General features: G+C 41.6%; 7 protein-coding genes and 1 long non-coding RNA gene across 11 annotated transcripts; 2 read left to right on the forward strand and 6 right to left on the reverse strand.

Moving 5' to 3' along the window:
• Window positions 1–188: 188 nt before the first annotated feature.
• LOC6630493 (uncharacterized) lies at window positions 189–3023 on the reverse strand. Of its 2 annotated transcripts, none has more exons than XM_002053164.4 (5): window positions 2875–3023; window positions 1510–1724; window positions 967–1457; window positions 543–909; window positions 189–484 (listed from the first exon to the last, which is right to left on the reverse strand). In XM_002053164.4, exons 2-5 carry the CDS (start codon window positions 1715–1717, stop codon window positions 306–308), a joined length of 1245 nt encoding a protein of 414 aa, XP_002053200.1. In that variant the 5' UTR covers window positions 1718–1724; window positions 2875–3023; the 3' UTR covers window positions 189–305. The 2 variants fall into 2 exon arrangements, with proteins under 2 accessions (XP_002053200.1, XP_015027392.1); XM_015171906.3 differs by lacking the exon at window positions 2875–3023 and adding an exon at window positions 2684–2810.
• Window positions 3024–3496: 473 nt separating this feature from the next.
• Window positions 3497–4596, forward strand: LOC26531917 (uncharacterized). Of its 2 annotated transcripts, XR_004303784.2 has the most exons (4): window positions 3497–3779; window positions 3849–3963; window positions 4018–4229; window positions 4283–4596. It is a non-coding gene; the product is annotated as an uncharacterized lncRNA (long non-coding RNA). The 2 variants fall into 2 exon arrangements; XR_001450035.3 differs by having other exon boundaries at window positions 3849–4229; window positions 4283–4595.
• A 62-nt stretch (window positions 4597–4658) lies between these two features.
• LOC6630492 (uncharacterized) lies at window positions 4659–6498 on the reverse strand. Its single transcript, XM_002053163.4, has 4 exons — window positions 6196–6498; window positions 5639–6135; window positions 5204–5570; window positions 4659–5147 (listed from the first exon to the last, which is right to left on the reverse strand). The coding sequence occupies exons 1-4, from the start codon at window positions 6395–6397 to the stop codon at window positions 4954–4956; spliced, it is 1260 nt and encodes a 419-aa protein (XP_002053199.1). The 5' UTR covers window positions 6398–6498; the 3' UTR covers window positions 4659–4953.
• Window positions 6499–6994: 496 nt separating this feature from the next.
• On the reverse strand, window positions 6995–8751 carry LOC6630491 (uncharacterized). The gene is made up of 4 exons (XM_002053162.4): window positions 8431–8751; window positions 7879–8372; window positions 7441–7807; window positions 6995–7382 (listed from the first exon to the last, which is right to left on the reverse strand). The coding sequence occupies exons 1-4, from the start codon at window positions 8627–8629 to the stop codon at window positions 7186–7188; spliced, it is 1257 nt and encodes a 418-aa protein (XP_002053198.1). The 5' UTR covers window positions 8630–8751; the 3' UTR covers window positions 6995–7185.
• A 909-nt stretch (window positions 8752–9660) lies between these two features.
• Window positions 9661–11273, reverse strand: LOC116651012 (uncharacterized). The gene is made up of 3 exons (XM_032436577.2): window positions 11006–11273; window positions 10071–10937; window positions 9661–10010 (listed from the first exon to the last, which is right to left on the reverse strand). Exons 1-3 carry the CDS (start codon window positions 11208–11210, stop codon window positions 9808–9810), a joined length of 1275 nt encoding a protein of 424 aa, XP_032292468.1. The 5' UTR covers window positions 11211–11273; the 3' UTR covers window positions 9661–9807.
• A 1712-nt stretch (window positions 11274–12985) lies between these two features.
• CHKov2 (CHK domain ov2) lies at window positions 12986–14691 on the reverse strand. Of its 2 annotated transcripts, none has more exons than XM_032436470.2 (4): window positions 14461–14691; window positions 13873–14372; window positions 13444–13807; window positions 12986–13338 (listed from the first exon to the last, which is right to left on the reverse strand). In XM_032436470.2, the coding sequence occupies exons 1-4, from the start codon at window positions 14633–14635 to the stop codon at window positions 13148–13150; spliced, it is 1230 nt and encodes a 409-aa protein (XP_032292361.1). In that variant the 5' UTR covers window positions 14636–14691; the 3' UTR covers window positions 12986–13147. The 2 variants fall into 2 exon arrangements, with proteins under 2 accessions (XP_032292361.1, XP_032292360.1); XM_032436469.2 differs by having other exon boundaries at window positions 13873–14375.
• A 294-nt stretch (window positions 14692–14985) lies between these two features.
• LOC6630488 (zinc finger protein 571) lies at window positions 14986–18491 on the reverse strand. The gene is made up of 6 exons (XM_002053159.4): window positions 18285–18491; window positions 17636–18213; window positions 17331–17579; window positions 16431–17271; window positions 15817–16368; window positions 14986–15757 (listed from the first exon to the last, which is right to left on the reverse strand). The coding sequence occupies exons 1-6, from the start codon at window positions 18402–18404 to the stop codon at window positions 15230–15232; spliced, it is 2868 nt and encodes a 955-aa protein (XP_002053195.1). The 5' UTR covers window positions 18405–18491; the 3' UTR covers window positions 14986–15229.
• A 97-nt stretch (window positions 18492–18588) lies between these two features.
• On the forward strand, window positions 18589–23432 carry LOC6630487 (zinc finger protein 91). Its single transcript, XM_015171752.3, has 5 exons — window positions 18589–18803; window positions 18859–19223; window positions 19283–19366; window positions 19422–21018; window positions 21071–23432. Exons 1-5 carry the CDS (start codon window positions 18675–18677, stop codon window positions 23306–23308), a joined length of 4413 nt encoding a protein of 1470 aa, XP_015027238.1. The 5' UTR covers window positions 18589–18674; the 3' UTR covers window positions 23309–23432.
• The last annotated feature ends 337 nt before the right edge of the window (window positions 23433–23769 follow it).

Genomic DNA, 23769 nt, shown 5'->3' on the forward strand with positions numbered 1-23769 from the left:
CTGAGTTCACAAACTTGCAATTCAAGATAGTACGGATAGACACAACTATTCCACGGGAAGAAACTGGATGAAAAACTTAAGTCTAAAATTTTAAGAACAAAACTTACCAAAGCCAAGGCTATGATTACGACACGCTGAGGTATTTTTTAATAGTTGAAAAATAACATAATAGACCTCTGAAAAAAATGTTCTCTTCCACTATAACTGTTTTATTTTTTATTTCGTATAATAATAATACATTTTTAATATGGCGTGACCAATTTGAAGAATTATTTGTGTTTATATAATTTATTACCATTTGGTAATTACTTCCAGTCGAGCAGACCGCGATTATCCAACCATGGCAGAATTTCGGACATTACCTGAACATATTTCTGATTGGTGTACATGGCGGCCTTCACCTTGGACTCGTCATTTCCCAAATTGGCATTGTCGGTCTTGTCCAGCATGACAACTGGTAGCACCTTGGACACGACCATATAAGCTATAAGAAAGGGCATTATCGAAACGTTCTCCCATTGTTGAGGTCTTAGAATACGAACCTGCCAATCCATTGCGCAAGAGAGCAGCGTGCAAATTCTTCAACTTGGGCAAAGGGCGATGATATTGCAGCAGCTTAAGATTCTCCACCAAATGATCGAAATAGAAGCGAACCATATAATCAAATTTGACGGTTTTAATATCTGGCGCTGCTGAGGAAAGTATCAGATAATATAGATCATTCGCCGGGGAGCCATATTTGCCAACTTGAAAGTCGACAAAAAGCGTTTCCTTGATTTTGCCAAAGGCATCATATAGAAACATTATATTGAGGTTCCAACAATCGCCATGATTGAGCACATTGAACTCCCGCATGGAAACCTGCTGATCCTGTAGCAGACGATCAACCAAATACTCATCACTTTTGGCCTATAAGAAGTGCCTAAGATTAAACGTGGAATGCTACAAGCTTGTGTTCCGACATACCAATTTCTCATAGATCTTTTGACAGTTCTTCCACTTCTTGAGCTGCGCCAGAAATGCACCCGAGGCATTAAACTCCTGCAGCAGCCGACGATTGGCTTCGCTGAACACCCCCACCGTAAACTCTTCTCCAAACATGCCATTTTGCTCTACATAGCAGGCGGAGGCTGCATGAAAAGCGGCCAACTTCTCTAGCACCTGCTGCATATGATCTAGATTCAGACCCGCCAAGCGATTGGCGTTCTTGAAACTCTTCACTTTTAAATCCTCGAGCAGCACATAATCAACTCCCAAATCCTGATCTATTTTATATGCCTTAGGTGCAAATTTGATGGTTTTGCCAACATCGGCATAGAGCTGCTCGAATTTGGGTAGAATGGTATGATACATTTTTTCCTCCTTCTGGAAGAGACGCAACTTGCTGAGTATTGCAGCCATTATTTCATTATTATGCTGAGCCTTCAGCACAAAGGACACGCTCTTGGTGCTGTGATCTGCGGTGGGCACAATAAATGAATAAAGGATTTACATGTTGCTTCCACTTACCGAGCAGCTCGACTTCGACCAGCAGGCGCACCATCAGAGCGGAATAGTTGTCACCAGAACTCGTTGGCTGTGGTGTTACAGATAGTATCTTCTCAAAGTCTCCAATCTGTGCACGTACTGCATTCTCCAGCGAGATTCTGGGCAGCCAGGGGGGCAAATTGGGATCCGCTGCCTCAGCGTGTCCATTCGTGTGTGAGGGCTCTGACATTTTGGTACTACAATAGATTATGGCATTGTCATCGATCCCAAATTTAACGACATTAATTTAATCATGTGCAATAAATGTCTTGTTGAATTTATGCTTATACGTAGAAGCGATAAGCGCCTTAAATATTAAATGCTTCCAAACATCCAGACAAATCAAGAGTTGAAAATACGCTCAACTACTATCAGCTGATTGTGGTGCTTAGTGTGTTGGAATCAGCATTTAAGTTAATTGATAATTAGTTATACTAAATCGGGTTTCTAAAACAACATATTCTATCCTATAAATACCCTTGCTCACAACTGACAATTATAGACCATAATTAAATACATGAAGGCGCTCCCATATGCAATTTAAATATCATCCATTGTCCCACCCAGTTTTTTCTGGATCCAACCTTTATGACATTTTATAGCATTAAACAATTACGTATTCTATAATATAATTCTTTTGGCAGTTCTCTGTAAAAGCTGTGATGATGATATAATTTTTATACAGGAATTCGATTAGGAAAAAAACAAAATAATGGAATAATAGGATAATGGTCTACACTTTTGAACATAAATGCAGGTTTTTTTCGATTACATAACCAACAAATGCCGCAATAAAGTTTTTGGATTCTCTTTTATGAGTTAAACTTTTTGAGTTAAACTGGGAAAGTGGGATATTTTTGTGCTGTTATTTGTTATTGATTGGTTTTCACAAACATGGTGCTCTCCAAATCTGTCCACATTGATTAGGTCATTATCAAGCCAAATGCCATATAATTATGTCGGACACAACTCATAAATCAGGTCACATGCCAGCTTTTACAATATTAAAATCAGAATGCTCGTATATTTGGTTAATGAAAACATGCTTAAATAGTAGGTTTCACTTGTTAAAAACGTTTAACTTTTCACTGTTTTTTTTTTTGTGTTTGCAGCCCATGAGATCACACGCCATCCAAGTTTCAAATCATTTACTAACAATTATATGTTGCTTTTCCTGTAAAAACTTTGCGATTCTTTGTTTCATTTAATAACAACTATATCTGGTTTTTTATTGAAAAATTGTTACGTTAGGACTTCTAAACTGCAACTGGCACATAATAGAACTGTTTCAAGAGTCTTGAAAACATTATCTCAGCAGACAGCAGAAAAGTTGATTGGGACACAAACCTCTTTCCTTAATTGACAAAATGAGAGACTCGAGTGATAAATTGCTAACACAATCGAGTGCAGTTCGGTCAACGGTTGATTTCAAATGAGGACCGGGCGTTACGTGCGACTTTCTGCCCGGCCCGATTTGGCATTAGCCAAAGAAATGCCTTATCGCGTGTGTTCAATTAGAGTTGATTTTGTAAATGTTATTCGCCAAAACCTGGCATATAAGCGTCTCTCACACTGTAAAACTTGGCCAGTATGATTTTTAAATAAACATTTGATATGGGCGCTGCCAATTGTTGAATTGATAAGGCAGGTAAGGTGGGTCTTTGCACTTCCACTATTATCGCTCTTTCGCTTTGTGCTCTAATTATTGGGTGATTCTTTATTAATTGCTTCTGCTCGTGTCTCATTCACTGTGATTCAGTTGGACATGTGATAGACAACAATCTACGTTCTTATATATACTTATATTGTTTGTGTGAGGGCCGCCCTTTTATTTTCGTAAACATATTTGGTAATACCATAAATGGTAAGTGGTTCAAGCTAAATGCCTCTTATACGTTATTGTTGTGATTTACTTCCAACACCCACTTCAATTTGTAGCTTCTTAAATAGTTTTGATACTCTCCGCATTTACACTTGGCATATTATTAAAAGCATGTACTGAAATTAAAAGCTAAACCAGGTACCTTCCGGTACTTTTTGTCTTCTGGAACTTCTGAAATATGTAGATGCTCTTTTAACTATAGGAACCTGTATCCTTACATTTAAATTATACCAACTGGTATCTCCCGGCAAATTTGAGATATTGCATACAAGAAAAGTGGATTATGCGAAAAGTGTCAAACCCATATAAAAAAATAAAAAAAAACCCATATATAAAAATTCCAACATACTTTATGGAAGCGGATCGGTTGGTAAGCAAAACATTTTCCCAATTGCGGGGGGAATCGCTAAATCACATATTCACTAAGTTGTTATCTTAGGCAAAGAAAGAAAGAAAGAAAAATCATTGAGCTGCGTGCGACACAATGCGTGCAACTGGGCATATAGAGAGCGCAATGTTGGAAGCTGTGCTCGTGGATACTTGAGTAACTTTAGGTACGCGACGCGTTGATTATGATAATACTTGATGAATGAAACCAAATGATTTAGCTTAAGCTCATATTGCATGGGGGAGCGCAGAAATAAATGAGATCAAATGCCATTGAGCTGTAGTGAAGCAATTGAAAGTTCACAAAATAGGTTGCTTCCTGTGCAGGCGAACCTGCCTTATTCTGGAAAACTATATCATTAGTTCACAAATCACCGTAAAGCAATGCACTGAACTCCTCCGAATCAGGCTTGTTCCGGCTGTATACAAACAAGTACTACCTACTATCGCCCCACTCTAGCTCTCGTAGTCATCTTTCTGTCATAGTTCTTCTTATAGGTGCTGTTAAACTCAAGACTATCAAGACCCACCAAATGATCCATGTTCCTAATCTACATCTACATCTTCATTAAACAAATTATAATTTGAAGCGAGATTTAATCGTGAGTGGACCTAACACCTACAACATAACCAATATAAATATACAAAAGACTCCTGCGACTAAATAAATACTTGAGATTCTTTACAATCAGAAATCACGTACCCAAAAAGGATTTTACCCACTTATGCTACAGGGTATTTTCCAGTCATACATTCCAAAATTAGCAATTGATTATTTTTGCTTATACCTATTACAATGTTCAAATGTTTGCGATATGTATATGTATATTTAATTTAGAGATTTTCTGTTTTTGTTTTTTGCTTCATTTCGTTGCGTTTTGTTTTAATTTGTTCAATATTGATTGGTATTTATTAATGTAAATAGAAATCTGATATCATATATATATTATTTTGTGAATGTTAATTGGAAATGTCTCGTAACATTGACTGTGCTTTCTTCAAACAACTCTAAATCTGTTATCTAATCCGATTCACACATAAAATGTATTTGATAATATTCTTCGGAATAATCTAATACCGATAATGGAAATTATTGATAAAATTGTCGATAGCAGAAATGTTTACGATTTTTGTATAAAACGCTTCTAAATATAAATTTATATTTCGAGAGCGCCACGATTGTGAAGCCAGGGCAACACCGCTTGGATATGTTTCCGATAGCGTGCGTTGGAATAGAGCAAGGTTTTAAACTCGTTGCCCTCAGCGGAATCACTCAGAAAGTTTTCAATATTGGCGACTTCTGTGGGATCCAGTAGAATGCCGCTCATGACGGTCGTTGCGGTAATAAAGCCTACACTTGGAAGATATAGTATAGTAAACTAAATGTTAATTTTTAGCTATACTTACCCCAAATGCCATGCTTGAAAAGCGATAGGTGTATATCGCGAAGCGTAGGCACGACTTTCGGATATTTCAGTAGTCTTAGATTTTCCGAGAGATTTTCATGATAGAACTTGATATAGTAATCGAACTTGGTGAGCTTGTCCTCGAATTTGGTTGAGGACAGCAGAAAGTAGTACAAATCCTGTGCCACCGAACCGAATTTCGGTAGTTGAAAGTCCACCAGATAGGTTTCCTTGATTTTTCCAAAGGAGTCGTGTGAAAACATCATATTGTTGCTCCAACAGTCACCATGGTTGAGTGCATTAAATTCGTTGGCATCCATGTTAGCCTTTTTAAAGAGTTCATCATTTAGCTTCGGTTGCAGAGCTCTCTAAGGAAATAAATACATTATTGACCAAATTTGTTAGCATATACACGAATTGCTTGTACAAGGCTTACCACTTTCTCTATATACTCCTCATTGCCCTCGTAGGTTGCACAGCATTTGAGAAAATTCTGGGCCATTTGCTTGTTCATCTCGGATATCATTACACGGTTTTCTTCCTTGTAAAAGCCAACCATAAGCTGATCCGGATAGACACCCTTGTTGGCCACACGCACTGCGGACGCGGCATGCCACATGGACAACTTACGCAGAGCAGCTTCGGTGTGCACCTGGTCCAAGCCCTCCAGCCGATTGGAGTTCTTGAAACCCCTGGGCGCCAGATCCTCAAGTAGTAAATACTCTGTTTCGGCACCCTTAACAGTATATGCCTGAGCACCGAATTTGATGTCCACACCAGCGTTACGATACATTTGTTCCATCTCGGGCACATGGATATTATACATATTGCGTTCTATATCAAAGATACTTTTGGTATGCTCCATCATTGCCTGAAACATTTCCATTTGATGCGGCACCTTTAGCATATAGGATACGGACTTGACAGCGCCATCTGTATTGTGTCAGATTCTAACTATTTTAGGTCTAATTGAGCATAAATCAATTCAATTACCCTCCAGCTCGACGTCTATATTTAGACGCAACATGACCGTCGAGTAGTTTTCGCCAGCCGCCGATCCGCTGTTCACCTTGAAGCTCTTGATTTTTGAGAACCCCTTGACCGATTCTTTGAGCACATCCACAAATTTTTCGGCCCGCACCCAATCGGGCACGTTCTTGGGGGATGCATCTGGTTTGCTGGCCTCGGCGGACATTTTTAAGTTTTATTAATTTATCAAAATCAAAATGTATCACGACGTCGTTTAGCTTGACGTTGTTGTGTTTCCGACGCTGTCCAATTGACTTTCTACTGGATCGACGGCTGTTGCAGCTCTGTATATTTCGCTTCTTCTCTTTTGTTTGCAAAAGCCCTATTGGGTGTATTTGTAGGCGTGGCACTCTCTTCTTTTATCAATCTGCTTCTCTTCTTTTTGAGTATCAGAGTCAGGCAATCAAACGCTGCCAAATCTAACAAAAAAGCATTGAGCTTTGAGCTTTGAGTGAAGTATAAATTTGATTGTATACCCCTATCTTTCGTAGATTGGCAGAGCGTTATTATCATGTTAAAGAGCTTATTTGATGGTTTTATTCTTACTTTAGCAGAGTTCAAGTACACAAATTGCTGATATTGTTGGGCTTGATAAAACGAAGTTTATCAATTTTTAAATTCTACATAAGGTCTCACTTTAAAAGATTGAACATAACACTTAAATGAGAGATTTGAGATATGTTTCGAACTTCAAAGATTTTGATCTGACTAAACTTTTAATGCAAAATTTGATGGATATTGAATTTCCACAATGATAAAAAAACAGTTTTTATATCCCAACACAAAACATCATTTTATTATAACTTGAGTAAATTTCTTATCAACGTAGAAAACATTTAATGGTCACGTATTTTTTAAGTTGTGACTCATGGAAACTGGTAGCGCGAAAAATCACCTATCGATCACTTGATATGTGTTCTATATATATTACATATTAATAGATAGAAATGCATATTAGAATCCTTCAATGGCTCCACGATTCAACAACCAAGGCAATATGGCCTGCATATGCTTACGATATCGTGGATTGGTATAGAGCAAGGTCTTAAAGTCGGTGCCTTCTGTAGAGTCACTGAGGAAGTTCTCAAAGCTGGCCGTTTCTGTGGGATCGACCAGAACGGCGCTCATAACACCTGTGGCGGTCAGGTATCCTAGAAAATAATAGTAAAATTGATCAGATAAAGTCATAAAATATAATTATAAACTTACCCCAGAAGCCATACTTGTAGAGCGTCATGTGCAATTCGCGTAGTGTAGGCGGAGTTTTCGGATACTTCAGTGTCTTTAGGTTTTCCACAAGACTATCATGATAGAACTTGATGTAGTGATCGAATTTCGTCAGCTTATCCTCGAGCTTAGTTGAGGACAGGAGGAAGTAGTATAAGTCCTGTGCTACAACGCCCCATTTCGGAATTTGGAAATCGACTAGACAAATGTCCTTGATTTGGCCAAAGGCGTCGTGCGAAAACATCATATTGTTGCTCCAAAAGTCACCATGATTGAGAACATTGAAGTTATTATGATCTACCTTGGCCATTTTGAATATTTGATCAGTGATGTTGGGCTCCAGTGCTTTCTAAGAGACGATTTAAAAAATCATGAAATGTCATCAAGACTTTGTTAAGGAAACTTCTTTGCTCCACTTACCAGTTTTTCTATATAGTCCTCGTTTCCTTCATACATCTTAACGCTGCTAAGAAAGTTCTTTGCTAAACTATTATTCATCTCAGCCAGCATTGGCCGCAGTTCCTCCTTGAAGAAACCAACGGTCAAATTCTCTGGATAGGCTCCCTTGGTGGCAACACGCATCGCGGAAGCGGCATGCCACATGGATAACCTTTTCAGAGCACACTCTGTATGTTCCTGATCCAAGCCCTCAGTGCGATTAGTGTTCTTGAAACCTCTGGGTGCCAGATCCTCAAGCAGTATGTAATCTGATTTAGCGCCCTTCAGCTCATAGGCCTTGGCACCGAATTTCACCTCCACTCCGGCGTCTCGATAAATTTGTTCCAGCTCGGGCACAATCGTCTTGTACATGGCAAACTCAGTCGCAAATATATTGTTGCCCTCCATCATCTTTTTATAGACCTCCACTTGATGCGGCAGTTTGAGCATATAGGAAACTGATTTCTCCTTGCCATCTGTAATTGCTCTCCAGATGAGTTAGCATATATATAAGTGTACAATGAGCTCACCTACCCTCCAGTTCGACTTCTATATTCAAACGCAACATGATCGTCGCATAGTTTTCACCTGCTGCCGATCCGCTGTCGGCCTTAAAGCTCTTGATTTTTGAGAACCCCTTAACCGATTCTCTCAGAACATCCACCAAAAGTTCGGCCTGCACCCAGTCGGGCACATTGCTGGCTAAGGGAACGGGCTTTGATTCTGTCGCCATTTTCAGTTGATAATTAAACTATTAAATTTATGACAGAATCGTTGCGTTGCGCACTTGTGTTTCCTGTAGTTAACAGCACGTTTCTAATAATTGTCTAGCTTTTGCGCAGCGTTTATTTATACTACTCGCCGCCAGCCGTAAGCCTCAAATGTTGAAAACTTGCTATCTGAAATGAAAAATGAGCAGAGCGAAATTCCTAAAAAATAAAAAAAAAATATCAAAGCTTTCTGGCCCTCTCTATACACATATGATTACATTCAGAATTACGTTAAAGTTGTTCAGAATTTTCAGAGAGCTTCTCTATTGACTGTTTGTGTTCATGGGGCTCTCTGTGGCTGCTTCGTAGCTTAGATACTAGTTTGCGGTGCATTGACCTCAACGTTAAACATTTTTCATTTTACCATATTTAGTATTGGTTATATTGTGAATTATATATAGCTCTGATAATGAGTATGTATATATGAGTATGTGCCAAGCATGCTTCAACTTATTATTATTGTTTTCTACTATGAATTGTGCAATTCCACATCAGCTTTATATAAAAACTGTCTGTCTGACTGACTGACTGACTGATTGGTGACCATTGCACCGGCCAAATCGTATGTGAATAAATTAATTATAGTCACGTTATAGACTGAAGGTGCGCCCTAAGGCGTTGCTACCCATTATAAGATACTTTTCCAAAGATCTTTGTAATAATTTACATGAGAAATGTTTTTCTACAAATCTATCCTTTCTTGGTTTCGGGCTGATCAACTTGATTTCTAAGGATCATCAAGAAAATTCAAAATATAAAAAAGTATTCAATTATATAGGGTATTTGGGTACATCTGCTACCTAGACTCTCAGTCTTTCGCGCTAATAATCGAATTTTTTGATGTATTTGGGATACAAGATGGGATTTGACTGAAGCTATTTTTTAAAATACTTTTAAGTTTAAACAGAGATATTAAACCAATATTTAAAATCAATAATTTGTATTTGTTTTTTATGAACTAAAGTGTTTGTTCATGACTCGCACTTTATAGATAAGCACGTACTTTTATTAAGTGCCACACTACAAAAATTAATCATTTATTGAAAAAAAAATCCATGCATCTAACAGTATATATGTCTAATAGAAAAACAAATTTTGTAAAATAAAATGTTGGCGTAACTTTCTTAATAACACTTATGTTTTATCTAAGCTCAGTTTGAAGAGCACCGCGATTTTGTAGCCAAGGCAGGACAAGCTTTAAATGCTCTTTATATATCTTTCCAGAGTATAAGAGAGTTCTAAATTCCTCAGCCTCTGGCGTATTGGAAAATAAGTTATCAAAGCTTGCAGTTTGGGTGTCCTCCAATAAACTGCCAGCCATGACACCACACACCGTCCAATACCCTGTAAATAAGAGAACATTAGTAGACTACTAAGGGGTGTTTCAATTTGCTGAGTACCTACCCCAAATACCATTTTTTAGAAGTGACGTGTGTATGTCTATAAGACTTGGCAGTTTTTTGCTGTAATTCAATAGTTTCAGGTGCTTTATCAACTGATCATAATATTGTTTTATAAAATAATCGAATTTGTTTAATTTTAGCTCCAATTTCGGCGATGATAGCAGGAAATAAAGTAAGTCGAATGCAACGCTGCCATATTTACACATTTGATAGTCGACGAGATAAGAATCTAATAGTTTTCCCGTTGCTCTATCATAGAGGAACATTATGTTGCTCAGCCAGCAATCAGAGTGGTTCAACACATTGAACTCGTTTGGATCGACAGCGCCGACTTGTAGAATTTTTTGTGTAATGTGACCAGCCATATTTTTGATATCATCGTAGTAGGCCTCATGTCCCTCGATTGTTTTCAGGCACTTCAGAACGTAAGGTATCATATTATCAGTTAGTTTGCTTATGAAATCTTTGCCATCCTCATTAAAAACACTCTCGGACATCTGGGCAGGATAGGGTCCAATTGTGTCTACCCGAACAGCCGAAGCGGCATGCCATTGCGCGAGTTTTGTGAGCAGACATAGGGTATGCTCCTCATCCACACCTGCCTGGCGATTAGCCGATTGAAATCCTTTTGGTTTCAGATCCTCTAGTAGTACATGTTCGTGTGGTATGTCAAGTTTATAGCACTTGGCACCAAACTCAACCTGTAAGCCAACATTTCTATAAAGCTGCTTGAACTCCTGCACATATATCATGAACATATCCCGCTCCATATCGAATATGCTAAACTTGTTCTTCCCAAGGGTTTCCTGATATGAGTCCGAAACGTGCGGTATTTTCAGCATATACGATATTGATTTGCTTGTGTCATCTATATAGATTATATATGCATATCAATTTATTCAAAACTCTTATCAAATGTCTTCTATTCCCACTTACCTCTGAGTTCCACTTCGAGCTCAATGCGGAGCATAACCGTGGCATAATTATCACCAGGCTTTGTGCCCGGCATGGCTTTAAATGATTTTATTGCTTTGAAACCCTGAAATGTATCTTTAAGCAGCTGCTCAAAAAGTTCGGCCTTTAACCATTCGGGAAGTTTGACCTGAACATTATTTGTTGTGATTTGACTGTTCGATGACATTTTTAAGACTCTTCAAGCAAATGCAAGTCGGTTGTAGCCAGTGCGATTTTCGTGGAAGAACTGTGGCAGTAGAACAATTAACTGGTTTATATACAAACAATTCAAAAGAGCTTAAAGCTCCTGAAGCTTTTGTGTAACTGTCGGTATTTCACCATACATTTTTATGATCTATTAAGACGATAGAAATACTGAAAATCGTTCAATGCTTTTTGGGCGGTTCTATTTTGAGATCGAAGCTGAAATAGAAATGATATTGGCGGCTGATAGGATGTAACCCGTTTATTTTCAATATACAGTAATCATTTATATAAACAAAAACGATTGTTTGCACGCAAGTTCTGATAGGTAATATGTAAATTCTGTCGTTATCCTCTACTTATTTATACATTTTTTTGGATATTTTGTTTTTGTTTTTGATTGTATTCATATTTTATAATATTATATTTATCAAGAGTCAAAAGAACTAAATAATTCTAGCTTAACTGATTAGTAATTTTTCCTATACATTCCCAAACAATGCACTAAACTATATCTCCAAAGCGATTGAGTAGTCAAGGTATTACGACCTAAATCAGGTTCTTCAACTCATTGCTTATTTTGGAGTCGCTAAATTTTCTCAGCTTATCCTCGAATTTCGCGGAGGAGAGCCGGACGGGATACAAATCTTGAAAATCTTTTAAACATGCCCTCGACGATCTTGGGCTCTCTGAGGCGCTAGTAGAGAAGAGAAAATAATAAAATAATTCCAGTAATATAACTTAGATCTTAGATACCGCTTGCTCTATGTACTTCTCATTGCCTTCGTATGTAGCACAGCTCTTAACCAAAATTGCGTTACATTTGCTTGTTCATCAGTGCGCAGGTTTCTTCCTTGTAGAAACTGGTATTGAGCAGATCCGGATATAGTCCCTTGGTGGCCACACACGCACAGCGGAGGCGGCATGCCACTGAGCCAGCCTTTGCCGAGCTGCTTCCCAGTCCGTCTGAGCGATTCATATTTTGGTTGATAAATCCTCCAGCAGTATATAATCTGTCTTGGGATCCAGCTCAGAAATGTAGATATTATACATACTATGCTCCGCCTCAATGATATTGTTGATGATCAGACGCAACATGAGCGACGCCCAGTTTTCATCTGCTGCCGAGCCGCTCTCAGCTTTGAAGCTTTTGATTTCGGAGCATGTTTGACGGATTCTTTGAGCACATTCACAAATGAATGGGGCTGCATCCTATCCGACACTTTGTCTTTTCTGTACTATCAAAGAGCTCTTATTCGTTTTCTGACTTTCCAGCTCTCTATGCATGTTCCAGCATTGACGTACATTGATCTGTGTACACTTGTTAGCGTGATACGAAAAAAGCTTTTTGTAACAGATTGTGATTGTAGGTGCTTTAGATTTTGCAGCTTTCAATTAACCTTTTTTGCTCTCTCCCTCTCTTTCTACATCTATCTCCCCACCTCTCTCTCTCTCTCTCTCTCTCGTTTTTGCTGCTCTTTAGTTTTGCTCTTCAAAATTGTATGTGAAATAAACAAAATTGTAAGTTCTACAAAAAAGTTTTGATTGAACTAAAGCTCTCTCTTTCTCTCTGTCACTAGCTAGTCTCTGCGAATCAACGTAGCAAAACAAACTTGTTAAGCTTTATATGATTATATTATATGGTATGCAATAGTGAAATACAGTATGGAGTACTCATACGAAGAATTCGGAAAACACACAGTTTTCACCACAGTTTGGCTATTTATGATCAACCCAAACAAAAAATAGTTGCATAAGTTGGCTTCATGCTATATTTGTATATTTTTTTTAATTAAAATACAAATTTGTTGCATAAATTAAATTAATTGTGCCCCGCCCTTTAAATTAATTATTACTTTTATTGGTATAGAATATGTGCTTTGGATAAAAGGTCGATTCATAGTTGGACCCTTTGTGTATTCAGGTAATATAGCCTCTTTCCATTAGCCAGGGTAATATCAGTTTGATTTGCCTAACATAACTGGGATTCAAAAGCATTTTACGCTTAAAGTTCATAGCTGTTTCCGAGTCGCCCATGAAATTCGCAATGTTAGAATCCGGACTGGGGGGAAACAGAGTTACGGGCAGCATTCGCTGAGCGCATACAAATGCTAAAATTGTTAGAAAAATACCGAAAAAAAAAAAAAATGATGAAGTCAGCAGTCATGGCACTTTTGGATTCAAACAAAATATGTGCATTGAATTTAACAACCTACCCCATAGACTATTCTTGCGAAGATTCGTTTGCAATTCTGTCAATGTGGGCAGTTTCTTGGCATATTTTAACAGTTCCAGATGTGCTACAAGCTCTCGATGATAATACTCTACGAAATCATCGAATTTCTCCAATTTAATGTGAATATTTGGCGTTGTCATCAACAGACAGAACAAGTCGTGGGCGGGTGTCCCATATTTCGGCAATTGAAAGTCCACAAAACAAATGTCCTGTATTTTGCCCGAATTCAATTGGAAGAGAAAATTGTTGCACCTGAAATCTCCATGATTGAGCACATTGAATTCGGTGTTATTAATGCGCCCAAATTCCATATACAAGTCCGTCATGCGATCTGTGTAGTTGGTCTGAAATACATGAAGGAATTTTAGAAAATATATATATATATATTATAAGACGTATCTCTTCTTACTATCAACTGCTGTTGACCCGGCTCCAGATTGTACAGCTGCAGGCATTCCAAAAAGGGCACATTGAATGTTACATTTGCTTGCTCGATCCATTTGTAACACTCGGGCGAAATGTAGCTCTTTTGATACTTTTCTTCGTAGTCTCCCAGCTCGACAACTCTCTGGGCGGATGCAGCATGCCATTGAGCCAACTTTTTGAGGACTGCATTCATTTCCGTTTGACCCAGACCAAACATGCGCTCCAGATTTATATAGCCCTGCATGCGCAAATCCTCCATCAGTATGTAGTCGCAGTTTGGTGAGTTTTCGGTGAACTTCAGATGCGTTGGCTTAAACCTTATCGCCAGTTTTGTATGCCGGGCATAGAGCTCTTCCAGCTCGGGCACTAGACGCTCGTACATATCAACTTCCGTGATAAACAAGTCATGGAAATCGTGCTCATCGCCACGATCATTGACCAATGGTATTTTCAATATGTAACTCATATCTTTAGAGCTTTTATCTGCTAGGAAATATATAATATATAAGTCTGAGTTGCCTCTCTATATACATACATACATAAAATATATACATATATGTCACAGACCCACCTTTTAGTCGCATCACAATGCCAATGCGCAGCACAATTGTCAGATAGTTTTCCCCGCCGCTAATCGCGGCGGTGCACTCAAATTTTTGGATTGTGTCAAAATCATTATAATTTTGTTTAAGTAGACCACTAAAAAGATGCTGATTTACCCATTCCGGTGCACCGACAGACGACATTTGTTATTGTAATTCTTTTATTTGTTTGCTGCGATCAGGTATAGCGTTTCCTACGATCGGACTGCAACTGAGCGAAAGCTTCTCTGCTGAGCGTTAAATAGATATTACATCTTTAAAAAGCTCCAGAGAGATTCGTAAGCTGTTGTTACTGCTGCTCATAAATAATATTTAAATATTTATCAGCTGAATAACAAAATATTCTATTATTTTAATTTACGCATAGTAGTTAGCTGTGCGCATATTCCCTTATATTTTTAAAGAACTAGAGACCTACCCAAAAATGTTTAACTCTTTTGATTTAACGATGTAGTCTGCAATCATATTTGCCGAAAATAATAAGCAAGTGCACGTTATTGTAATCAGAAATTAATTTTTTATTTTCCTTGGGAAGAAGTGTCGTCTTTTTCACGCTTAAAAGTTAAATGGGATCAACCTAGAATAAATATATATGACTTGCAACTTTCTCAAGAGGATATGCCTTGAATTTGCGAGAAAATATTTTTTGAGAATTATTTTTTGTACATTACTTAATTTAATTAATTTAAACATTCAATGTTTTATTTGGTAATTTGTTCAGTTTTGGTTTAAATTTATTTAGCGCTTAACGCTATGCATGTAAACATGTCGCCTAAGCTTATCCGGTCGGGCAAAGTCCTTGGCACAGAACGTACACTGATAGGGCCGCTCACCCGTATGCTTGCGGCGATGCACCTTTAGTTCGTAATGCACTGTAAAGGACATGTCACAGAGATCGCATTTGAATGGCTTCTCGCCGTTATGACGACGCATGTGTATGTTCAGCTTGTTGGGCGTCAGAGATTCCAGGCCGCATAGTGAGCAGAGATACTTCTTGCCTGGATTCTTTTTAGCGACATGCATGTCGCGTATGTGCTTATCCAGGCTTGGCTGCACTACAAAGGAGCGCCAGCAGTGTGGACATTGATATCTGAAACGCCTACTTCGCTTAATCGTAACGGGCGCCTGATTGGATGATTTGGGATGTTGACTGGACATGTGCTGTTCCAGATTTTCAGGCCACATAAATTTGTACCCGCAGCGTGAGCACTTGAATTTCTTTTCCTGGTTGAGGCACTGCGTACGCAAATGCTGCTCCAGCATGGACTGCAAAAGCGGTAAAAATATTATCACTTTGCTTGTGACCCTGAACGGCATAAACTCACCTTGTCAACGGTCTTGTAAATACAATGCTCACAGGAATATGGCAGCTTGTCGAAGGTATGTAGGGAATACTGATGCTCGCTCATGTCGCGCCGTCGTTGAAAATTCATATCGCATAGAGCACATTTATATGATTTACCAGAGCCCGCGGAATCATCGTCGCTTTCATCCGTTTCATCTAGCAGCAACTCAAAGCCTTCTTCGGTGCTTATCATATAGTTTGAGGCCTGTTCACTGTGCGCCTGCATTGAGAAGTGCCGTCGCAGATCAGCAATGCTAACAAACTGCATGTCGCATAGTTTACAAATGATGGTCTTGGGTCCGGATGTCTTGGCAGCATCTGCCAGAAGAGTCTCTGCCAAGGGCAGATCCTCGCCGCTAAAGCCGTGACGCTGCACATGCTTGTGCAACAGCGCAGGGCGATAGAAGGTGCGTGTGCACCAGCGGCAGGGTAAAAGCTCGTTGCTGACATCATGATGCATTAGTTTGTGCTTGGTCACAGCGCTCTTATCCTGAAAGCTGCGCGAGCATTGATCACAGGGATATGTGTCTTGCTGTAATGTAAAATATTTATTTATGATTACACTCAACACATATAATATAAAAGAATAACCACCTTGTTTTTGTGCTCCACAAGATGCGCGCGTAAATTGCGCCGCCAGAAGAAGCGCTGTGGACACTTATCGCACATGAAGCGCTTTAGCGTATTTTGACAAAGTTTGAGCGTATGGTGATCTAGAAGCTTGGCGCTCAGGAAACGTGAATCACAACGCTGGCAAACATGCGGCGCCTCCAGCCACGTGTGCTCTTGTCTATGATGCTCGTGCAATTGATATTTGCGTGGCCACACAGCGGCGGGCGATTTACACAGCTCACAAGCATAACTGTGTCGCTCGACAACATCCGCCTCTCCATCGCTATCTGTGTCCGAGCTATCCAGATTCATCTCGTAGCGAGCCTCATTCGTTATGGAGTAGTAGCGTCCGTACACTCCCACCTTCAAATCATTGAAAATGCGCTGCTTTAGGCCAGCAACTGTGGATTCTACGGCCGTTTTGTAGAAGCCCTCGGCTATGCGCTCAATGGGCTCACCGTGAGCTTCGAATGTAAAGTCTTCGGGGTGCGCCTTTAAATGATCGCGCAGCTCACGAAGTTTGATAAATCTGCGCAGACAGATCATGCATTGAATCTCCTTTGAGCCGTTCGGCTTGCAGCGATGCAAATCAAAGCCTTTCACGCGTCGATCGATGCGGGAGGGCTTCAAAATGGCAGGTGTGTCTGCTGTATATCTGGAAGAAGTCGCTTCCTCTTCGTCTTCATCGGAAGCCTGGTACGTCTTGTGCTCGTTGTGCTTGTGCTTGATGAGACTTACAATGTATTTATAAGACTTGTCGCATTGATCGCATTTGTAGTAATTGTCTGCACTGGAGTTGTCGGTATCATCTTCATCGGGTATGCTATGAAAAGATGCAAATAACGAACCTTCATTACGGATAAAAATGGGATATAAACTTACTTGATCTCTTTAATGATGCTATGCACAAGAGAATCTGTGCTAGAGGGCTTCGAGTGCTGTCGCTGTGATCCTCTCGTCTGAAGCGTTTCTTCTGTACCTGAATTGCTACATCCAATTGGCTTAGGCTTCGCTGGCAGCTGGCTGGAAACGTGTGCCTTGCGCTTGTGCTTAATGAGCAGCATAATGTACTTGTAGGATTTGTCGCATTGATCACACTTGTAATAGCTATCGACTGTTTCATTTTCCAAGCTAAGAAAAAAAAGACAAATCTCAAACTTAGGTTTATTAAGATAAGCAGTGCTTACTCTTCCGCGCTGCTGCGTTCTGTCATGGAGCTCTTTATCAGGTTGTGTAGAAATGGTTCTGAGTTGTGAGTCTTTTCGTCTGCTTCCCGTGCTTTGGGTCGGCAGCGATTTGGACTATGATCCCTCTGCTTGTGTCTGAAGAGGTTTGTGACATATTTAAAGGACTTGTCGCACTTATTGCACTTGTGCAGCATTGGCAATTTTGTGTGTGCTGTCCGGCGTTGCTTGAGTGGCACATCATCGTCATCATCTTCATCTTCGGTATCATCATCCACAATTGTTTTCTTAATCAATGGATCAATAAGGTTGGTTGGGTCTGCTGACGTCGTGACAGGCTCTGAGGGCTCTTCCATTTTAATTGTAACGCCCTCTATATCCAGCAAATGTATAGGTGTCTCTTGCAGACACTCCAAAGTGGCTATTTCGGTAACATTCAAAGGAGATTCTCTTGACATCTTCTGAAGCCAAAGCTCATGAGTTTTACGCGCTTGCAGCACAAAGTCGTACGCATTCTCCAAACTGTGAGTACAGTTGCGACAAATCCAGGGCGGCAGCTTGTCAGCTTGATCCAATGCGACCTATAGAGCAACTTATTAAAATTGCTTGTCTTATCAGCTTTATGGGTTGGGGGTGGTGGCTTGGGGGTTACCTCAAGTTTAGTTAGCTCCAGCAGCAGTTGATTGTATGTTTTATCTGCGTATTTAATCAATGGCGTCTCAATCCAATAGCGCCCATCTCCGTTTCCGCAGATTCTGCACAATCTTGTCATCCTTAAACACGATTTTAATTGGCAATTGTATCAACAATTCCAATTTGCTCCGATGTCAATCAATTTGCCAAGTACACAAAATATTAATGGTTTTGGGTGTGGTCACACTGTTTAATAAACAGTTGTTGGCGGCACAGCTGTGCAAATGCTTATCGATAAGATGAGCTATCGATATTTCTATGTTCTGTCTCTTACATTTGCTTCGCGTTGTCATTTTACATACCGTAATGATTTCCATTTAAGAAAGTTATTTATAGGAGTCTTAAAAGCATGTTGCCGACGGATATTTGTCGCACATGCGCGCTACAAGATGACAGCTTGCTCCCGCTAGCAACGCGCACTAATAAATATGCAAATAAAAGTTTTAGTGACATATTGCACGAATTGACGCAGAATGATGTGAGTTAAAATATTAGCCAAAGGTCAAGAAATATATTTAAATATGTGCTTGTAGCCCTTGCAGGACCAAACGGATGATTGTCTGCCACAGTATTTGTGTGGCGAATGCCTGCACAAGCTTGAAGCTGCCTATGCATTTGTGCTGCAGGCGCGGCAGGCGCAGGAGCAACTGTTGTTGCAGCTGCGCAAAGGTTCGCTAAGGCAATGCTTGGAGGAGGTGCCCATAGACATTAGGATGCAGGACATTAAAAACGAGACGGACGTTGACATAGAATCGGAGCCAAACAAAAAAACCCAAAACGAGTCGCTACTGGAAGATGCGGGAGAGATTGAAGAACCGGAGATTGCTGCAGTGTCTGGCCCAGCTTTAAAGTGGCAGACGGAAAGCGATAGCGACAATACTAAGGCGGGTGTTGACGAGTAAGTTATTTGGCCGTTGCTCGGGCCTAATTTAAAACCTAAATTGCATTGTCTTACAGGCAGGACATGGACCTAAAGCCAAAGCAATTGAGGCGCAGCTTACGGAAAGCCAAACATGGTATAGTCAGCGAAAATGAAGCCTCGTAAGCAACAGCAAACATTTTAATATATGATAAGCTACTATAATTTGTATTCCAGTTTTGCTAATATGAAGAGCTTGACTGTCAATCGTCGTCGCGGACGTCCCGCGCGTCATCCCAAAAAAGGAAACATCAACGAGGAGGGCCGACATACGTGCGAGGTGTGCGGGAAAACATTTTCGTGGCACCGCGACATGGTACGCCATGCCCGCATACACTTCGAGCAGGCGGCCTACATGTGTGACAGCTGCGGCAAGAGTTTTTTGCGCAAGGACAAGTATATGTTTCATCTGCGTTCGCACGAGAAGCGTGCAGCCAAATGGCAGGCATTGCAGCTGAGTAGTGAATGGCGCTTTGCAGAACGCCTTTACAGCTCGGGCCGGCTCAAGCATGTAATCTGCAAGCTGTGCGGCTTGAAGTGCCAGCGAATTCGGGAATTACGCGATCATTTGGCGTGCCATGTCAGCATGGAAACATTGTCTACATTGAGCATGGAGAGTGATGTGGTCATAGAGCAGTTTGCCAACGAGCAGCAGCAATTAGACTTGGTACAGATCAAACAACAGGTGTGCGCTGACATTGCCAAGGGACGTGAGCTGCTGGACAGGTATTGCGCTGTGGTCAATGCGTATGGCTATGAGCTCTGTCTCAGCGACTCGGATGAGGAACTAGCTGACTTGACGCCACAGTACCAGTGTATGCCATGCAACACCACCTTTACGCGCAAGTATCGCCTCATGCGCCATACTCTGGAGGAGCACACGCATTCAGAAGCGGATGTACCCTGGCAACGTTGTAATGTTTGTCAAATTGGCTTTGTGTGCGCCAAGCTGCTGGAGCAGCATCAACGCACGCAGTGCCACAATAAACTTAAGCGTTATAGCTGCCCCAGTTGTCCAGGAAAATTCATTTGGAAGCAGAATTTGAAGCAGCATGCGTGCTCCCAAAGCAACGGGGTGCAAAATGAGCAACAGGAGCAGAAGATCGCCCACCAATTCCAATGTTGTCTCTGCGATGCCCAACTACACAGCATGGGAGGATTACGCGCTCATTTACTCACCCATCGCGATGGACGCAGCGGCATAGATCCGGATAAGCGGGCTGCCTTCTTTCGCACCTATTATCCCGATGGCTTAGCCTGCAGCTTGTTAGAGCTGAGTGCACGCATTGCCGGCGATTTTGAGGCAAAGGATTACGGACGCTACTTCAATGCCAGCACTAGCAGTGGGCAGGAGCTGGATTTCTTTGACTCGGAGACAGATTTGAGTGATGAGGAGCAGTTGAGCTCTGTCGCTGCGTTGCATATATGTTCACTGTGTGGCGAGACCACAATACGCCGGACCCAATTGCTTGAGCACCAGCAGCAGCAGCATAGTTCGGACAGGCTGCCGCATGCCTGCGAGAACTGCGACATGAGCTTTGTAGCCGATTCCTTACTGCAACGGCATCGCCAACGGATCTGTGACAAGCTGCATGCCAAGTATCATTGCCAGTTTTGTAGCCAGCGTTTCTACTGGCACTCCAACTATGAGCGGCATTTGAAGCTACAGCACGAGAAGGAGGATAAAACAGAGGTTACCGAAGAGCAGGAGCCCAGATTAAGAAGCAAGCGCCATCCAACAGCAGCCAAGCTGCAGTGTGGCGAGTGCGAAAAGGTATTTCAATTAGCTGAAAGATAATTCATTTATAAACTTATGCATTCTACAGGTCTTCATCTGGCCCAAGGATCTGACACGTCACAAGCGAATACATCAGCCGCAGGCGTTGGCTCAGTACGAATGCCCCCACTGTGAGCGCAAGTTCCATCGCAAGGATGGCCTCAAGTCGCATATGCGAGTGCACGGTGAACAGCAGCTGGACAGAACGATTGCCAGTGATCAACCATCGTCCGTGCTGCATCACATGCCGTTAGTGTTGACCCAACTTTGCCGGCCCAATGGTTGCAAGCAGATTCAGTGCATGATTTGCCTTTCGCAGCACACAAAGATCGCCGATCTGCGTGCGCATTTACTCAACCATCAGTTTGCGGTGATGTTTGCGGAGAATCGTGGTAAGTCGGAGAGCATTGAAAACATTTCACGTGCTCTATATCCAGAGCTTGCCACGCCGCTGGATCAGCAACAGCTAATCAGGCGTATTCAAAGCGATGTGGCCAAGGGCCTTGAACTGGAAAGATTCATATCCATTACCAACGAGGCGGGCATTGAGCTCAGCTTGGACAGTAGCGAGACTGAAACAGATTCTGACTCTGCCGAGGCAGTTAGAAGCAGCAAGGAGCGTCTCTACAGCTGTGAGCTGTGCCAGCTGAAGGTGCAGCGTAAACATCAGCTCTACGCCCATCAATTGGAGCAGCATACGTGGCAGGAGGCGACGCGTGTTTGCACCCATTGCCAGGCCAGATTTGTGAATGAGCAGCTGCTGGAGCATCATTATCGCACGCTCTGCCGAAACGCGCAGCGGCGTTTTCTATGTCGCAAATGCCCAATGCGCTTTCGCTGGCGCGAGAATCTGAAGCTGCACATGGACGTAGCGCACCAAGAAGCAAGTGAAGAGCATTTGAAATTGGGCATTCAGTTGAACGGGACACATCTGCTGCCTATTGTTAGCTACGACTGCACCGAATGCAATCGCAGCTTTAAAATGCAAAAGGATCTCACCAGGCACACCCTTATGCATGCTCAAGATTCGAGCATTTACCGTTGTCGCTGGTGTGCTCGGCGTTTCTATCGCCTGGCCAATCTTCTGCAGCATATCGAACGTCACGGCATTAGCGCCGAGCAGCTGCCTTATGCGGAGGCACTGCTCAATGCCAGCCGGCATCCGCATGGCCAGAAGTGCATCCAGTGCAAGGTGTGTAATATATCCTACCCCACAATTGCCGCACTGCGCGCCCATCTGCAATCTGCACCAGGAGGCACACATCATGGACTTGACTCGATGCTCAACTACTCTATAACCAATCAGCAGGGATACGAGCTGCAGCTGGATGACTCGGAAACAGATGAGGAGGCCAAGCCGCCGGGCACACCCACACACTACACCTGCAGTATGTGCCAACTGCGCTGTGTGCGCAAGTTTGAGCTGCATCAGCATCAGCAGGCCATGCATCGACTGGAGCGCATAAGCGAGGGTTGCGATCTTTGCATATTTAAAAGTGTCTCTCCTGATCTTATTAACTATCATCGTCGTGTGCTGTGTGACAACACAGAGAAAAAGTTCAAGTGCATCAAGTGCGGCTACAAGTTTATGTGGGAGGCGAATCTGCTGCAGCACGTGAAGCTGCAGCACCCCAGTAGCGAGCTACAGCAGGAAGTGACTGCCATGCTTGAAACGGAAACTTCCAGTACTGAGTGCCAGATCTTTCAGTGCGGTCAGTGTCCTAGTAAATACAATCGCAAGGATCGGCTCACAGCACACATAAAAAAATATCATTCAGCAGAAACTAGCTCCAAGGCTGCCACAACAAAGGCTGCAACAGGCGCCAAGCAGCAGAAAAGTTTTCTCTGTGCCTTTTGCGGCAAGGCGGTTAGTTCCTCATCCAATCTGATCATACACATACGTCGGCATACCGGCGAGAAGCCTTTCAAGTGCGACTACTGCGACATGGCGTTTCCACGGTCGTCCGATCTGCAATGCCATCGACGCACCCATACAGGCGAGCGGCCGCATGTCTGCACCGTTTGTCAGAAGGGCTTCGCGCGCTCCTACAAGCTGCAGCAGCACATGCGCATCCACAATGGCGAACGCCCCTACAAGTGTACTTATTGTGATAAGAGCTTCACCCAGTCGAATGACCTGACTCTGCACATACGGCGGCACACGGGCGAGCGTCCCTATCAGTGCAACACGTGCGGCGAGCGTTTTATTCAGGGCACAGCGCTCAAAAATCATCGACTACAGAATGGACACTACGAGACGGAAGCAGACCAAGTTAAAGATGTCTAAATAAGACTACGACTCTTGATTAATAGTATAAGAGTTAATAGATTAACGTTCAAGGCAATTAAAAATTTCGCATTGACAATCATTAAATAATAAACATTTTGTCCATTTGGGTCAACATTTTGGATTTCCTTTTTTTGCAACATTTTTTTAATTTGCTTGAATGTCAATTGATGGTAGGGATCCGTACGCATTCAAAAAGATATAACATTTTACAATCAGACATTATTTACCCGAGATATTAAAAAATATCATCGAAAAAGTTTCGATTTTCGCACCGACCTCTATTTTGAAAAAAGGCGGGAGATATGTCGTTTCAAAACGACATAACTCCGCCGTTGATAAGGGCGAGATTATGTCGGTTTGAAGCCACATACATAACTCCGCCGCTGTAAAACGACATACATTTCTTCGCGCAGGGTTACCCTTCCTTTTTAGTCGATTTGGGTCAAAATTTAGATTTT

This window comes from Drosophila virilis, chromosome 2, assembly GCF_030788295.1.
Source record: "Drosophila virilis strain 15010-1051.87 chromosome 2, Dvir_AGI_RSII-ME, whole genome shotgun sequence".
NCBI lineage: Eukaryota > Metazoa > Arthropoda > Insecta > Diptera > Drosophilidae > Drosophila > Drosophila virilis.

Coding starts and splice junctions, on each gene's coding strand:
- LOC6630493 (XM_002053164.4), bottom strand. CDS start 1,717: ATGTCAGAGCCCTCACACACGAATGGACACGCTGAGGCAGCGGATCCC. Junction 1,458..1,509: donor GGTCGAAGTCGAGCTGCTCG/GTAAGTGGAAGC, acceptor TGCCCACCGCAG/ATCACAGCACCAAGAGCGTG. Junction 910..966: donor AAAAGATCTATGAGAAATTG/GTATGTCGGAAC, acceptor CACTTCTTATAG/GCCAAAAGTGATGAGTATTT.
- LOC6630492 (XM_002053163.4), bottom strand. CDS start 6,397: ATGTCCGCCGAGGCCAGCAAACCAGATGCATCCCCCAAGAACGTGCCC. Junction 6,136..6,195: donor TATAGACGTCGAGCTGGAGG/GTAATTGAATTG, acceptor GACACAATACAG/ATGGCGCTGTCAAGTCCGTA. Junction 5,148..5,203: donor TTTCAAGCATGGCATTTGGG/GTAAGTATAGCT, acceptor TTCCAAGTGTAG/GCTTTATTACCGCAACGACC.
- LOC6630491 (XM_002053162.4), bottom strand. CDS start 8,629: ATGGCGACAGAATCAAAGCCCGTTCCCTTAGCCAGCAATGTGCCCGAC. Junction 8,373..8,430: donor TATAGAAGTCGAACTGGAGG/GTAGGTGAGCTC, acceptor GAGCAATTACAG/ATGGCAAGGAGAAATCAGTT. Junction 7,808..7,878: donor AGGACTATATAGAAAAACTG/GTAAGTGGAGCA, acceptor ATCGTCTCTTAG/AAAGCACTGGAGCCCAACAT.
- LOC116651012 (XM_032436577.2), bottom strand. CDS start 11,210: ATGTCATCGAACAGTCAAATCACAACAAATAATGTTCAGGTCAAACTT. Junction 10,938..11,005: donor GCTCGAAGTGGAACTCAGAG/GTAAGTGGGAAT, acceptor TAATCTATATAG/ATGACACAAGCAAATCAATA. Junction 10,011..10,070: donor TCTAAAAAATGGTATTTGGG/GTAGGTACTCAG, acceptor TCTTATTTACAG/GGTATTGGACGGTGTGTGGT.
- CHKov2 (XM_032436469.2), bottom strand. CDS start 14,635: ATGTCGTCTGTCGGTGCACCGGAATGGGTAAATCAGCATCTTTTTAGT. Junction 14,376..14,460: donor CATTGTGATGCGACTAAAAG/GTGGGTCTGTGA, acceptor TATATTTCCTAG/CAGATAAAAGCTCTAAAGAT. Junction 13,808..13,872: donor CGGGTCAACAGCAGTTGATA/GTAAGAAGAGAT, acceptor CATGTATTTCAG/ACCAACTACACAGATCGCAT.
- LOC6630488 (XM_002053159.4), bottom strand. CDS start 18,404: ATGACAAGATTGTGCAGAATCTGCGGAAACGGAGATGGGCGCTATTGG. Junction 17,580..17,635: donor GAACGCAGCAGCGCGGAAGA/GTAAGCACTGCT, acceptor TTTTTTTCTTAG/CTTGGAAAATGAAACAGTCG. Junction 17,272..17,330: donor AGCATCATTAAAGAGATCAA/GTAAGTTTATAT, acceptor ATCTTTTCATAG/CATACCCGATGAAGATGATA.
- LOC6630487 (XM_015171752.3), top strand. CDS start 18,675: ATGTTGCCGACGGATATTTGTCGCACATGCGCGCTACAAGATGACAGC. Junction 18,804..18,858: donor ACGAATTGACGCAGAATGAT/GTGAGTTAAAAT, acceptor ATGTGCTTGTAG/CCCTTGCAGGACCAAACGGA. Junction 21,019..21,070: donor AGTGTGGCGAGTGCGAAAAG/GTATTTCAATTA, acceptor TGCATTCTACAG/GTCTTCATCTGGCCCAAGGA.